Source organism: Antrostomus carolinensis, unplaced genomic scaffold, assembly GCF_000700745.2.
Source record: "Antrostomus carolinensis isolate BGI_N321 unplaced genomic scaffold, ASM70074v2 scaffold34743, whole genome shotgun sequence".
NCBI lineage: Eukaryota > Metazoa > Chordata > Aves > Caprimulgiformes > Caprimulgidae > Antrostomus > Antrostomus carolinensis.
Genome location: NW_010303734.1, coordinates 4,767 through 18,465, shown reverse-complemented (window position 1 = coordinate 18,465; position 13,699 = coordinate 4,767). Strand labels below are relative to the sequence as shown.

The following is a 13,699-nucleotide window of genomic DNA, read 5'->3' as shown; positions in this document are numbered from 1 at the left end:
GTACAGCTTCTGCTCGTACGACTTGGCTGGCGAGGAGTCGCAGTCTGAAGTAGGCTCTGGTCGCTTCCTGACTTTCCTCGTTACTGTGACCTGTCAAAACCATTATTGTGGGGTTTTTTTAATCCTCATTTTATATTACGGCAATGGGTTTATATTTTTCCAGCAAAGAATTGCACTTTTCTACGGATATTTAATTTTTTAAGAAAGACCTGCTACAGCTTTTAAACGCAAGTTCCCTCACCCCCTGCAATAGTGCCTTTAACTCAGGTTAAGAAAAGCAAACACAAAAATGTGCAAAACATACACAGATGAATTTAAATGCAATCCCCGCTACCCTGCATGCATGACAGCGCATTAGTTTTAAGCAGGCTGGCTCTGCCTTCCGAGAGGCTGGGGAACAATTAAGTCTAAATAAAGATACCTTATCTTCAGCATTTTCGATATCTGTGGTGTCATCCCCTGTCAGAGATGACCTCCTTCTCCTCTCCTGCAGTGCCAAGTGTTTTGTTTTACACTGACGTTTCCCTGATGGCTTCTCACACTCGTTGTATTTCTGCAGCAGAGATGCATGCTGGAAATCCTCCTCTTCGTCTGTGTACAGCCCATCTGTCTTCCGGCTTTCTTTAATTTTCTGCTGTTTGGCAGCCAACCTCGAGGCTGGAGTACAGCTTGGCTGAGCCTGCCTTTTGCTGTTTGCATTGCTGGATGAAAAGCTCTTCATGTGCGGAGACACTGGGAATACGGGCAAGCCTAAATGGGAAGGAAAGGCATTACACGTTGCATGGTGTGTTAAAAGGAAAACACATTGCTAGCACTTAACACAAGCTCCTCGACTGCTTAAGAGATCTACCAATTACATTTCCAAAGCATTAATATTTTAAGTGTTCCGCATTCAAATGGTACATAGCATCTTGCCAGTAAACGTTACGCTAACAGTTATAACGCTCTGATAAAAATCGCTAAATGAAATGCCCCACGCCGGCTGCCGGGGCACGGCCAAGGCCGTACGGTGCCATGCCGGGCCGGGCCGGGCCATGCTGTGCCAGGCCAGCCTGGCGCTGCCGCGGCCCAGCTGCCACAAGGCAGAGCAGAAAGCCACCACGGCACCGCCTCGCCGGGGAAAAACTCGCCTCCTTACCTGGAACTGCTTTATCTGAAGGGGAACCAACTCCTCCAGCAGCCTGGGCCTGGCTGGGCTTGTCCGCCCTTGGCTAGGTGTGGTGGCAGGGCTGACACACAGGTGGTGGGTGAGGAGGGGAAAGCAAGAGAGGCGGCAGCATTGATGAGGTCCTAACGGGACAGCACCGGGGAAACGCTGAGCTTAGCCCTCAGACAGCAAGAAGATGAGGAACGTCTCCTTGGCAGCGTTTTACTCAAAAAGCAAACCAAGAGAGGAAAGGCTGCTACTCCAGGAGCTGTCCCTACAGGAGCCCTGTGCAAACCCTCCATCAAAAAATGCAGGGATTTTGCAGGAAAAGCCATCCATCGGCTGTGTTTTCCTGAGGACTCCGACCACAAGTGAGTCTTTCCGTGCGACCAGAAAGCCCTGGGACACGGGGGAACTGCGGCCAGTGCTCTGCCACTCATGGCAGGATACTGGCAAGGCCGGGTTTTCCTCGCGGCTTAGCTCTAACAAGCTGGATCCCACAATCTGGGCCACATGCAAAAAGCATGGTTACTCTTTTTTTCATTTTTCTTTTTTTTTTTCTTTTTCAGACTGCAAGCAGGTTTACGACAAAACAAGGACAGGAAAGTTTACTTTTTATAGTCTGAATTTCCCTCGGGAAGAGAATTGAGGTGACCTCAGAACCAACTCCTCTGCAGAAAAATGAATTAAAGGTTGCTGGAAAGGAAGGGATACTTCAGCCAAACAATGCCACACCACTGAGGGAAGGTGCGGAAAAAGCCCTGAGCACTTGAAAGAGGCTCCTTTGCTCCAAGAAGTCTCTGAAGTGATGCTACTTTCAGAACAGAAGAGATAGCAACTAAGAAGCAAATAAGGCAGCTGCTCAGAGAAGACAGACCTTTATTTAAAGAGACTCGATCCAGAGCCAGTCAGTAAAAAATAAAATCAAATCTAGAATCCTCTTGGTGGGCAGCTTCACACTTTTGTCTTCCTTTAAATAGATCTGTGAAAGCAACTTGCAGAAGGCTTTCTAGATTAAAGATGAAAACAGAAATCCCTCAATTCTTTCAAGCCACTTTCTAGAAAAAGACGCATACCACAACTTGCCAAGCAGATGTCAGGAAACTTACGGGACACGCGACATGCAGATTGTTCAGCACAAATCCAGCAAGTTTTTTTAGGCTTTGCAGTCCTGAAGGAAGCTGCCTAGTCGTAGGCTGAGCTTACGGATGCAAGGCTGTCTTTCCAACTCTGCAGACAGCATGAAGTAAGGACTGTTTAATTCTCACTGTTCCCAATGAACCTAATTGAAGTAGCATGTGAAAAGCCCAATTCCAAAACTGAAGTATCATCATTATCTCCTTAATCATTTACCAAAAAAACTGCAAAGATGGAAAGGAGCAGCGATGAGGTCCAGTGAGTGCAAAGGGAAGTAAGAAACTGCTGCACGTGGAAAAACAAGAAGAGAAAGAAAAAAAACTCATGTCTGGAGGACAGAAATACCTAAAGGATGGAGGAAAAACCAGAGGAAGAGAAGCCTATCACAAAGAACCGAAGGCCTTCCCACGCAAGGATGTTAAGGCAATAAAAGCAGAAGTTTAATCACCAGCAAAACTGCATACTCCAGCCTGCAGGCTCCACAGAAACTCTGTGCTCCACTTTGACCCTCCGTAGTGGCGACAAGGCATCGGGCTAAACGTGCGCCGCAGCCAGGAGACAGAGAGTAGCAACGCTATGCCCAGGAGCTCTGGGATCACTAACGTTGCAAGAGGCTAGCACTATCCAGAAAAAGCCAAGTGTCAGCCCGGGAAATACAAGATATGCGGGCAGAAAAAAGGCAAGCGATTAATCCTGGAATCCCACCCCATCTTTCTGACCGCTATATACATGAAGGGAGAAGAAAAACAAGAGTGGGCAGGAATATCCCCAAATATCTATGAAAAAAAAAAAACCTAAACCAAAAACCCCAAAAAGCCCAGGCCTCCCCGACTGATGTGGGTTGTGGCGAGTCTGACTCAGAGCAGGACCTGCCTCCCTTCCCCCAGGAGCGGGCTGCAGAGAGGTCCACACAGAAAAGCAGCTGCTGCCGCATCACCTGAATGCTCGCTTCTTCAGCTCCCACCCTGGCAGCTGCCTCCTCCTGCCTGCCAAGCCAGCAGCCGCCGTGCTGCCGGCAGCCCGGCAGCTCCGAGGGGCAGGCGGAAGCTTTGCTGGTGGGCGAGATCCTCCCAGCTCCTCTCTTCAGGGCCTTTGTTTCCGTGCTGCCTGGGCAGCGTGGTGATTAAGAGGACCGCTGGGTTTTCTCCTTGTACCGGGTGAGTGGCTGCAGCTCCCCAGGGGACCACTGGAACAGCCGGCTACTGCACCCGCCGGCAGTGCTGGGAGGGTACTGCTCAGCTGGCACCCCAGCAGAGACTGCGGCTCCCACCTCAGCCACGGGTCTGGGCAAGCAGCATGATGCCCTGAGGTTGCAGGCATCCCCGTGCTCGCAGAGCTGCTGAGCCCATGAGAGCCAGCACAGGCAACATCACCTCCTAAGCAGGATAAGGCAGGGATGTGAAATGATTTATGAACAAGCCATATCCTGGCTGTAGAGATTCTGACCCACAAGTACAAGGCTGCAAGGAGGCGAGAGCCGGAAGAGTCACCAGGGGAACATTTCCAGCGGCCACCGCTTGGTGACCCAGCCAGCAGGCACTCACCGGGGGACAGAGGGCTGACAGCTTGTGGGCACCTTGCAATGCAACACGACTCGACTCGTGCCTCACTAAAATCCCGAGTTGAACACAACTGGAGCAACCAGCCCAGAAGTCAGCACCCTCTGTCTTCCTGGAGACTTGCAGACACAGGCAGCAAATCATCCTGCTGTTAGACTAAGGCTTCACAGGCACAGGGGCAGACCTCGATGCCCTGTTACTGCCCACGCTTGGGATACGACCAGCTTCCTGGCAGCGGAGACTGCCACATTCTCAGGCAGTGCTTGGGCATCGGGAACAGCTGTTCCCAGCCCCAGAGTGTAAAATAGCTGCAAGCAACAGTGTATATTCTCATATTCACAATATCTGCTTGTTTAAGAAAAGCTTGAGGACTAGCCCCATGTGAGAAAGACAAGCTGGAAGTCTCCGTCCCCATGCAACTGTCACGTGGAGGATGCTCTGTCGCAGCACAACAGGGAAAAATTTCCTCACCCTAGTAAACTAAGAAAAAGGAGATTCAAAGGTTTAAACTTTACACTTCAGCATGGCCAGAGGAGTGTCAGCAAAGTGATTTGAATGATCTCCTGTGCCTCCACACAATGAATGGCAAGGCATAACTTAGTCAGATTTATGGCTTTATAGTGGCTTCCAAACCAAGAGGTTTTTCATAGCCATGGGACAACTGAATCTGAATGCCTTTGGGAACGGTGTATAAATCGGGAGCCACCTTTTTTTCCTTCCCGAGGTCATGCGTTAGAGAAGCCTGTCGCTGCCACGGGAGGCATTGCAGGAAAAAGCTAGAGTATCCTTACACAATGCGGCTTCTTGTCAGTGACCCTCGTTTAATCTCTACAAGGTATCTCTTTCTGAAAGTACAAAAGGGAGCAGGTGATGGCCAGGGACGTTTGAGCTGATACCATGCTCACCAAGGTAGCTAGAGCATAAAGCAAGGGAGTAAGAGTCAAAGTTCCTTTTAAACTAAGTTTTGATCTCCTGCTCCACAAATCCTTTTGGAGAACCTTCCCCATCAATAAGCATCAAAGTTTGGGGTTTTCTGCCCTCAGATAATCCTACCAAGGGGAAAGATGGGTGAGGAGCTTTAGGAGAGAACGGAAGCTGACACTTTTGCCTGTGACCGTTCCAGACTGCGGGATGACCTGGACTCCGTCCTTTCCATGGCATGGGACAAAAGGATCCACTCTCTTTGTGCTTCTCTCTTTTGAGAGGATCCCAGCTAAACTACAGGTTAGGCCAGCTGGAGGGTGAATGTCTACCAGTTTGATGAAGTTTACAGGTCTGTGAAGGAGGAAGGAGACCAAATGTCCAACTCTGAGCTCCAGCTCCCAGAAACAGCTTTTCCTCAAAAGCAGGAAGGAAAGGAAGGAAAGAAAAGTATTTGCAACCTTTTACCTGAAAAGCTGAAAGAGGAGACAAGGGCTCCCTGCTGTGCCCAGAGAAGACAAGGGATTCATGATGAGATCAGGGGATGCGGGAGTGGGACTGGCCACGTGGGCTGTGTGCTGCTGTTCCCCATCACTCCTCCGACCAAGCTTTGGCAGCAAGCATCGCAGGGAAGGGCAAAAGCAGCAGAGCAGGGCAATGTCCTGAGCGCTGAGGACAGCAGGGATGGGAGAGTATCCTGCCCGTCTGAAGGAAAATTTGGCACATTGCCTCCCTGGGCTCTCATCCAGGACAAGGACTGAGTAGAAAAGGGGGAGAAGAAGGGGAAGAGGAGAAAGGGGTGTGAGAGGGAAAGAAGCAGCCAGAAACAAGTCAAGGAAAGCTGATGTGCTTTGAGCAAACAACCCCTCAAGAGAGATACACTGGGAAGATGTCTGCCAAGGGGCTGGGCAGCGGGGCCACAGGGGTTTACAGGATATGTCCGGGACAAACCAGCAAGGTATGCCCCTCGGGAGGAGGATGAGCCTTGCTCTTGCACATATGCCCCGGGGAAAGGCAGGGAAAGCCAGCAGTGCCGAGGGTGCTGGAGGTGTTGGGTTCCTGACATGAAGAGCTGCTAGCTGCGCTGACGCTGTTTCAGAAGGTCACAGCCCCTCAAATTCTACGTGTGTTTAAACGCTCTTACACCAACTATAGCAGCCTGTTTGCTCCCTCCCTCGCCCAGAAGCATGCCCGCATTGTATGACCCCCCAGTTCTCCTCTAGAGACATAAACTTCATCTGCACATTATCTACAAAAGAGTACTTAAAGCCAAAACACACACACACACACACACACACACAAACATATAGTTACACACACATACACAAACACATTTTCTTGTCTGCCAAATATCAGCTACAGTGCAATTGTCAAAGAGGAGGTGTCAGTCCTTATACAAATGGACATCTACAGAAATATATATAAAATTAAAAAACAAAACAAAACAAACAAAAAAAAACCCCTCTCAACAATTCCTTAACATCGGTGGCAGCATGCGTCACTGTAAATGCTAAAGCCGGCTGGTTTCCCTAGTAGTCTCTGCATACCTTGTTCATTGTCACTTGTTTTGAGGGACTCTTCAGACCAACTTCTATTGCTTTTGGCCTCTGACCTTTTCTTGGTGTGCCTTTCTTCTGTGAAGTCTTTGACCTTTGCAGTGGCCTCTGGCTGAACAGCCTCAGCTAAATCTTTCCTGCTTTGCCGGCCCAACTTGCCGGACGGGGATCTCTCTGGTGACACCTGCTGCTCCCATAGTTCCCTAAGATGCTGCAGGTGACGCTGCTTTTTGGGATGGAGCCCTGTTAATTCAATGCACACCTTCAGGTTGGTCACCTCATTACAATTGGGCTCTTCTAAGTGGTTAGAGGAATTGTTTGTCATTTCCCTCTCAGGCCAGTCATCTAATGGAAAAATAACTAAAAATTAATCAAAAAGCCCCCTCAACTTAAAACAAAAGCTACATTTCACTTTCGGGGCATATAGTCTCAACTTTACCACCACACTATGCATTTTAAAGGTTCGCTCGTTAAGGGTTACATGCACTACAGTAACTTGCACTGCTGTGGCTACAGCGTCCAACGACTAGTGCTTTACCCTTATATGCCAAGATTTTTATGTATATACATATATATACACATATATATACATACATATATATAATTTTTAAGTGAAATGACAGTGCTCACATTAGTAACTAGCAAGTTCAAAAATGGAAAGACATTAAGCCAAAGGGACGTTCCTTTCACAAGACATTCCTTGAGAGAGACCAAAGCAAAATGCTGTCTTACCTTTGGAATTCTTCTTCTTTTTTGCTTTTGATATAAGTTCATCCTGCAGTTCATCCACAAAGTTTTCATTCTGGCTGCCATCATTTTGCACTCTCTCACCAGAGTGTTTACGCTTCCTGTCCAGACGTGGACACGGATGTTGGCCAATATCTTCTGTTGGCTGGTCTTCTGCTTTTTCATATATAGAGTGTCTCTCTAAATAACATTTCTCATTTGAGAGATCTTTTTCCTCTGTAGTTTCAAGAAAGTGACCTTGGTTGTTTTCTGTACTAGTGAAGTTACCTAAAAATAGAAAAAAAAACAAACACCACAAGACCTAATAAATATAAAACAATTCATTGTGAGAAAGCTCTGCTCTCTGATCTCTTCAATGTCATCTCCATCATGACTTATGGTTCATGAGGCATGCAAATAAACACAGAATTGTACTTTGGAACAAGTCTCCTCTGGTCAGCCTAAGGCAGCAGTTTTCTCACCAGCTAAATACAAAAACCCCAAAAGCACGATACTTTGTGTTGTTTTTACATCACTTTAAGAAGTACAATATTCACAATACTTGTATCCATAGAAACATCACAGTACGTTTTTTTAAATAAAGAAACCTCTTTAGCTATCAAAAGCACAGACCCTTTTCAGAAATCAACCTCACCCCCCAAAACCGTGGCAAGTAATAACCCAAGCTCCACTTTGCCATTACTTTCTTTCAAAAATACCTTCTGATGATGATAAAGTATTAGTCTTTCGCTAATTCCCATCCTTCCCTAACTTCTCACACGGAATTGCAGTCTGACTTAAAAGCATTCATCCTTCCTTTTGGAGATATAAATGGGATCCCAAGCACACACACACATACATGGGAATACCACTAAGAATAGCTGTGATATTTTGCAAAAAGCACTACTTGAATCCAAGGTTAAAAAAAGGCTTCCTCACTTCAAGTAACCAGACAGTCACTCTACATCACGTGATCTTTGTCACCTCCTTTTAAAAAAGATCTCACTTTTTTCAGGGAACATTTCCAGCAGCAGCAAGTGGGTGAGCTTTGAAAAGCTTACCAGAAAGTAGTCTGACTAACTAGCCACAAAAACATCCACACATTGCCATGCTTGCCCTAACTTCAGCTTCCCCTCTCCAGTACTGTTCCCCCAAATTCAGAGACAGTTTAAGCAATTTTAAATGGACGCCTGACTTAAAATGACACTTAATCACCATCATTAACAGGTCATTTTTTCTTGGGTTTAACCAAACCAACCAAGGCATGGTAAGGCAGACGTGCAGTACAGACTGCAACACGGTTAATCACCTTCCTATTTACAGTTCTGACAAACAAGTTGGTTTTTCCCATGCGTTTGAGCCCTCCTGGCTGACCAATAAACTCTTTCTGCATGTCTGCTGCTGTTTGGCAAATTGTCAGCATACTCCATTCTACTTCCCCACGGCTCACTGTACCTTTCCCTTGTCCTCTTCCTTGCCCTTCCTCCTTCTTAGACTTCCCTTCCTGCAAACACATCTGCTGGTTTCCTTCTTGGATTCCTGACAGCTCTGTTTTCCCTCCCTCCCCCTACTCCTCCTGGTCCTTACTCAGCCTCCTCCCTCGTACAGCCTGGCCTTCAAATTCTGCTTTTCCCCCTTGCCAGGGCAGACGTTGCCCCCCCACAGTCCCCTCTCCCCTCCTGTCCCCTCTGAGACCCACCACACCAGCATCCAGGCACTGGCAGCCCCTGCATGCAGCCCAACCGCATCCCGCCTCATCTTGGAAGCACCTTCCTACAGCTCTGCCAAGACCTTCTGGCTTCACAACCGTCCTTGAAATCCCAGTTGTCAGCAATGGGAAGGCTGGGGGAGGGGGGAAAACCCTCTGATGAGATTTTTTTTCTTCTCCACAACTTGGAAATAGATACAAGCAGCACCTAGGGCTCTGGAGATGTTTGCAGGCACCAGAAGACACCCCAGCATCATCTTTACGCTGCTTGGGAAGCTGCCTGCAGGGCTGCTTTATAAAACAGAAGATATTTGGCCAAGAAAAATCACAACAAAAGTTGACTTTTTCCAGGCAAGCGGGACGTTTGGGCCATTCTGCTATCTGGCAATGCTCCTCTCCGCAAGACCGTCTGGCCAACACCTGCTCTCTTCAAGACTTTAAAAAGCAGTTTGTCACATTTCTTTTGGCTAGAAATCTTCACATGCTCCAGAAAACAGGTACTCAGCTTACAACAACTGTGCCCCTAATCGCCAGTGTTCCCTCAAATCAGACAGAATCTGGCAACACTCTGCGCTTGCACATCTGGCATGAAGATGCTGCCCTATAACCACACCGACAGTCCCAGCAGTCCTGTTTCACACAGCACAAAAGATGCTGGACCCGTCACGTTTTCAGTATCACTTTAGACATGCTTCTATCAGATTTCATTTACATTTTTAATGCAATCTGCTATTTTTCCCCCTTACACAAGGAAACGTTATACTTATATGCTCAGTTTCCCCGACCAGATCAGGTAAGGGCACTCTCTGCCACGCTGCCACTATTTATAGCCTTCATCTCTCCAGCCATCCCGGCAACTACACGCCAGAGTTCACGCTGAGAGTCGCTAGATCGGGACAGCTTTCCTGCTCCTTACACCGTCTGGCCTGAGAAAAGGCAGGCACATCCTGACCAATTCCCAGAGAAGCTTTCGCAGGGTCAGAGGAAGTAACAGGCTGAAGGGGGGAGTTTGATGGTCTTAATCTTTGGGGCTTGCAGGAAACAGCAAGCTAATACCAGCCTTCCACCACCAACAGCAACCCACTGCAGATTCATTTCTTCTCTATCTGCAAAAGGACTTGGCACAGGGATGCTGAGCACCGTTCGCTCAGACCATCCATGCTATCAAATAAAAAGGAGGGGAGGGACACTTGCTGTAAGCTCACTAACAGCCCATCACCGTCGGCATTTCTCCAGGGCTCCACGTGCCGCCGAGAACAGCACGCACCTATTGAAGTTCATCCAAAAAGCCCTCGTTGCCAGCAGCTCTGCAACACCTCTGCCTCTGCTCTCTGGTCACATCCGAGGGGGACACCTCAGGTGACCAGAGCTAAATCTCCTCAGCCACCAAGCTGGAAATCCCTCTCAAGGACTGCCTGCTGCACAAGCGTCCCTGAAATCCATCCCGCTAGATGCGGTCAAGACCATTAGAGGAGCGACATCTCCACACATTAATCCAGGTTGCATAATCATCCTGCAACAACCCGGGAGGACAGCGACGGCGAAACCGGGGAGCCACGTCCTTGCCTATCTGCTCCACCACCAATGCTCCCTGCCTCTCCTACAGCCGGATTTTCACCACCAAAGAACAAAGGTCAGCTGCTGCTCAGGACACAGCAGAACCCACAGGCTGTCAGGCTTTCCACGCAGCTTGCACGGACACGTCGCATGCCCGGAGGTTCTTCCCCTTGGCACGGCGATAACCGCCTCACGGAGCACAGGCTCTATTAATATTTTACCACCAGATTCCACTCTGTCCTCAAACTGTATTGCAAGCAACCCAGATCAGACACAATGTCTCCCCAAATCAAGATATAAATGTCAACATGAGGCACAGCAACATAAGCATATCCTGCATGCCCAACAAAGACAAGGAGAATTTGTTTGCTTTTGTTCCCCCCCCGTCATGTACCTACAACATCCTTTTCTCCGCCCGAGGAAGAAAACAACAAAATACTTGGGAGTTTTCATATCATCATTATTCAAACAGTGACAAGGTAGCCAGGAACACAGGATAAATGCTGAGTTCTCATAGCAACACACCTCTATGAGTAAAGAGATTAAACTCCTAAACGTGTTCCTTCCTCGAGCCTTCAGCATTTGCCAGTCTCACACCAGCTGTGAGAACCAGCACTGACAACTCCAACCATTTCTCACTGTCCCACCCAACTAGAAACAAGGAAGAATGAAGAAGATGCTTCTTCCCATATGGTTTCTGCCTCAAGCAGTATCTCCTTAGTGCACAGGTTACAATCTCATGAGAAACAGTTACACGCACGCACAAACCTGCTACCCAAAAAAACTTTCCTTCATTTTTCCATCTTCCTGTTGCTGTCAGCTGTTTGAGACCAGGCTCTCCTCTGCGATGCAAACAAGGAAACACATCCTAGTGTTTAAGCTGCAATTCTTTCGTTCAAAGAACATGGCAGATAAAAACAGCCTTTCCTCTTCCCTGGAGCAACCTCTCATTGCGCTCACTTACGCACAGCACCCTTTATTCATCCAAGGACTGTAATGACTATCCAAATGCTAAAACCCAGTATTCAGCATGGAGATCACAACAGTAAGAAATTCTCTAAGTCACCTTCAGCATCCAATCCTGAGCATCCCATGGGGCAAAGGAAACCCAGCTGATTTAATTTTTCCCTCCAAGCACCTCTGCTTGGGAGCTTTCCACATTCATTTCCTTCTGCCCAAGCCTACCACACCGCACAAACAAGCAACTGTCATTCTCCCTGCACAGATTTTAATTTTTTCCCTTTTTTTTTTTTCTTTTTTTCCCCCTGTGTCCCATGGCAGGGAGATAATAACTGATCAGGGCAAAGGACGTGTTTACTGTCTCCATCTTTCATTTGCTCAGGTACACATGCAGCCCAGTGAGAAAAGCAAAGCAGCGGATTACCGCGCAAAGGGACATCAGCACCTCGCTCCGATCAGCTCTAAAGGCTTTGGCACATTACACCATTTATTTTCACACATAGAAACTGCTTTAACTTTTTCCCCATGACCTCATGCCTTTAAGATCAGGCTTTTAACATACCGGCTTTTATTTTTCCCAGCTAAGGCTTAAACAGGTAGTGTCTTCCTCCTAGAAAATGAGATAAATGGGTAAAATCATGCTCCCTCATCAAGAAATTCACAGCTTGTAGAATTTATTCAATCTTTCACACTCGGGTATGATTTTCAATACCACCAGAAGACCTTTGTTATGAACCGACATGCGATCATCACATGCCCGTATTGATGCGCGTGTCCGTGCCAATAGCTTAAATCACTTGATCTCTGAACAATCCTATGACTCATGACATATGCATCCCATAATTTATCATGTTTGCGCTATGGAAATGCACCGGAGCAGCATCGCCTCAGCAACATTTACAAGTCACCTTGGCAACAAAGCAGCTTCACGGCTGCTCTCAGAATGCCCGGCAAAACCTAAAGGAGCTGAGAGAGAATTAAAGCACTTCTACTTTACTCCCTGGCTTTAATTGCTCATTAATTAGCTAATATGGCTACCTCTCTTAAATCAGGACTCTTTAAAAAAAAAACAAAAAAAAAAAAAACAACAACAACAACAAAATACACACCACCAAAAAACCCCACCTTTTTACCCTTCTCCAGAAGGCACAATGAAGCTTAAGACGACTCTCGGTACAGCAAAGCTGTGCATCACCAAGTCAGAGCAAAAGTTTAAGGAATCGGATACGGTGCTCTTGTTTGCTTCCAAAAAAGTGTGCACACGTGCTATATGGCTAGGAAAGTGAGCAAGCCCCAGGGCAAGCTAAAAAAAGGAGTTTCCATCCCATCAGATGCCTCTCTGAGCATCACCTGCCCGTGTTATTTAGCTTTTGGTTGTTGTTGTTGTCATTGCACTGGTAGATGCAGAGGAGTCAAGGGGGCGAGCAGCTGCTAGGGCCCCGATGGGCTCCTGCGCTCCGTGCCAGGCACGACTGCAGCTGCGCCGAGGCAGCAGTGGAGGAGCCTGCAAGCCGGCTCCCTGCCACAATCACAGTTTCGGCTGTGGTTCTCCTCTTCCCCACCGACACCGGGCAGGTGAAGTGCTCACGGCAGGAGTTGTACCTAACAGCTTGCTAGTCTTGCTCCTAAATTCCCCACTCACACACATAAAGGTATCCCACATTGCTTTTAGCCAGCACTGGATGAACACTAAGTAAAACAAGGTGAAACAGCTTTTCAGCAGCAAGATCGCTTGCAGGAGGCAGAAAGGAAAACGGAAGAGGTTGCAAACCATCAGCTAGTTCCCATTCGAGAGCTTTAAAGCCAAACGCACCAACAGCATGGTTAGAAACTGGAAGGAAAGGGAGGTAAGAGGTTAAGTAGCCCTGGCTCTTGCTGGTGATAAACAAAGGGGAAGAGCAGGCAGAGCACACTGCCCCTTTGCCAGGGACATTGACCTTTTGCCAGGCCAGAGATGCATCAAGACCACTGGCAGCTCAAGCTCCACCAGAGCCCAAGCCACTACACTAGAGGCACCCAAGAAGTGTGAAACTTGGCTTCCCGATTTATCACTGTTCTCCTGAGGGGCAAGAGGTGAACCACCAGATAAAAAACCTGAATCTGTTTTTTACTGAGACCTGAATCTGTACCACTAAGTATCTGCTGCTGTACAGGTGGGCATACAGAAAAGGAGTTTCCTCAGCAGAACAGATCTGTGCTTTTAGGAGTTTAGACATTCAGCAAAACTCTTAAATAGCCTGTTAAGTCAGAGCTAATTAGCAGAAGAGAGGAACGAATGAACATAAGACTGAACATACTTCCCCTGCTTCCAACAGTTATTTAATAGCCTCAAACACATTTTAGCCAGCAGATTCAAGTGCCGGAGACCTCACTAAATGATGAATTTAAAGATGCACCATATCATCAGCCTTTTGCAAGGATGAGAGGG

At 47.6% G+C, this 13,699-nt stretch overlaps 1 protein-coding gene across 1 annotated transcript in view; it reads right to left on the bottom strand.

The window, feature by feature from the left end:
- LOC104522047 (BCL-6 corepressor-like) overlaps nt 1–13,699 on the bottom strand; it is a gene marked incomplete at its 5' end in the record, with an annotated part of 35,221 nt that overhangs the window by 16,760 nt on the left and 4,762 nt on the right. Inside the window, 4 exon segments of the mRNA XM_010164220.2 lie at nt 1–90; nt 422–750; nt 6,312–6,665; nt 7,053–7,334. Of these exon segments, the coding sequence (XP_010162522.1) occupies nt 1–90; nt 422–750; nt 6,312–6,665; nt 7,053–7,334 (1,055 nt within the window).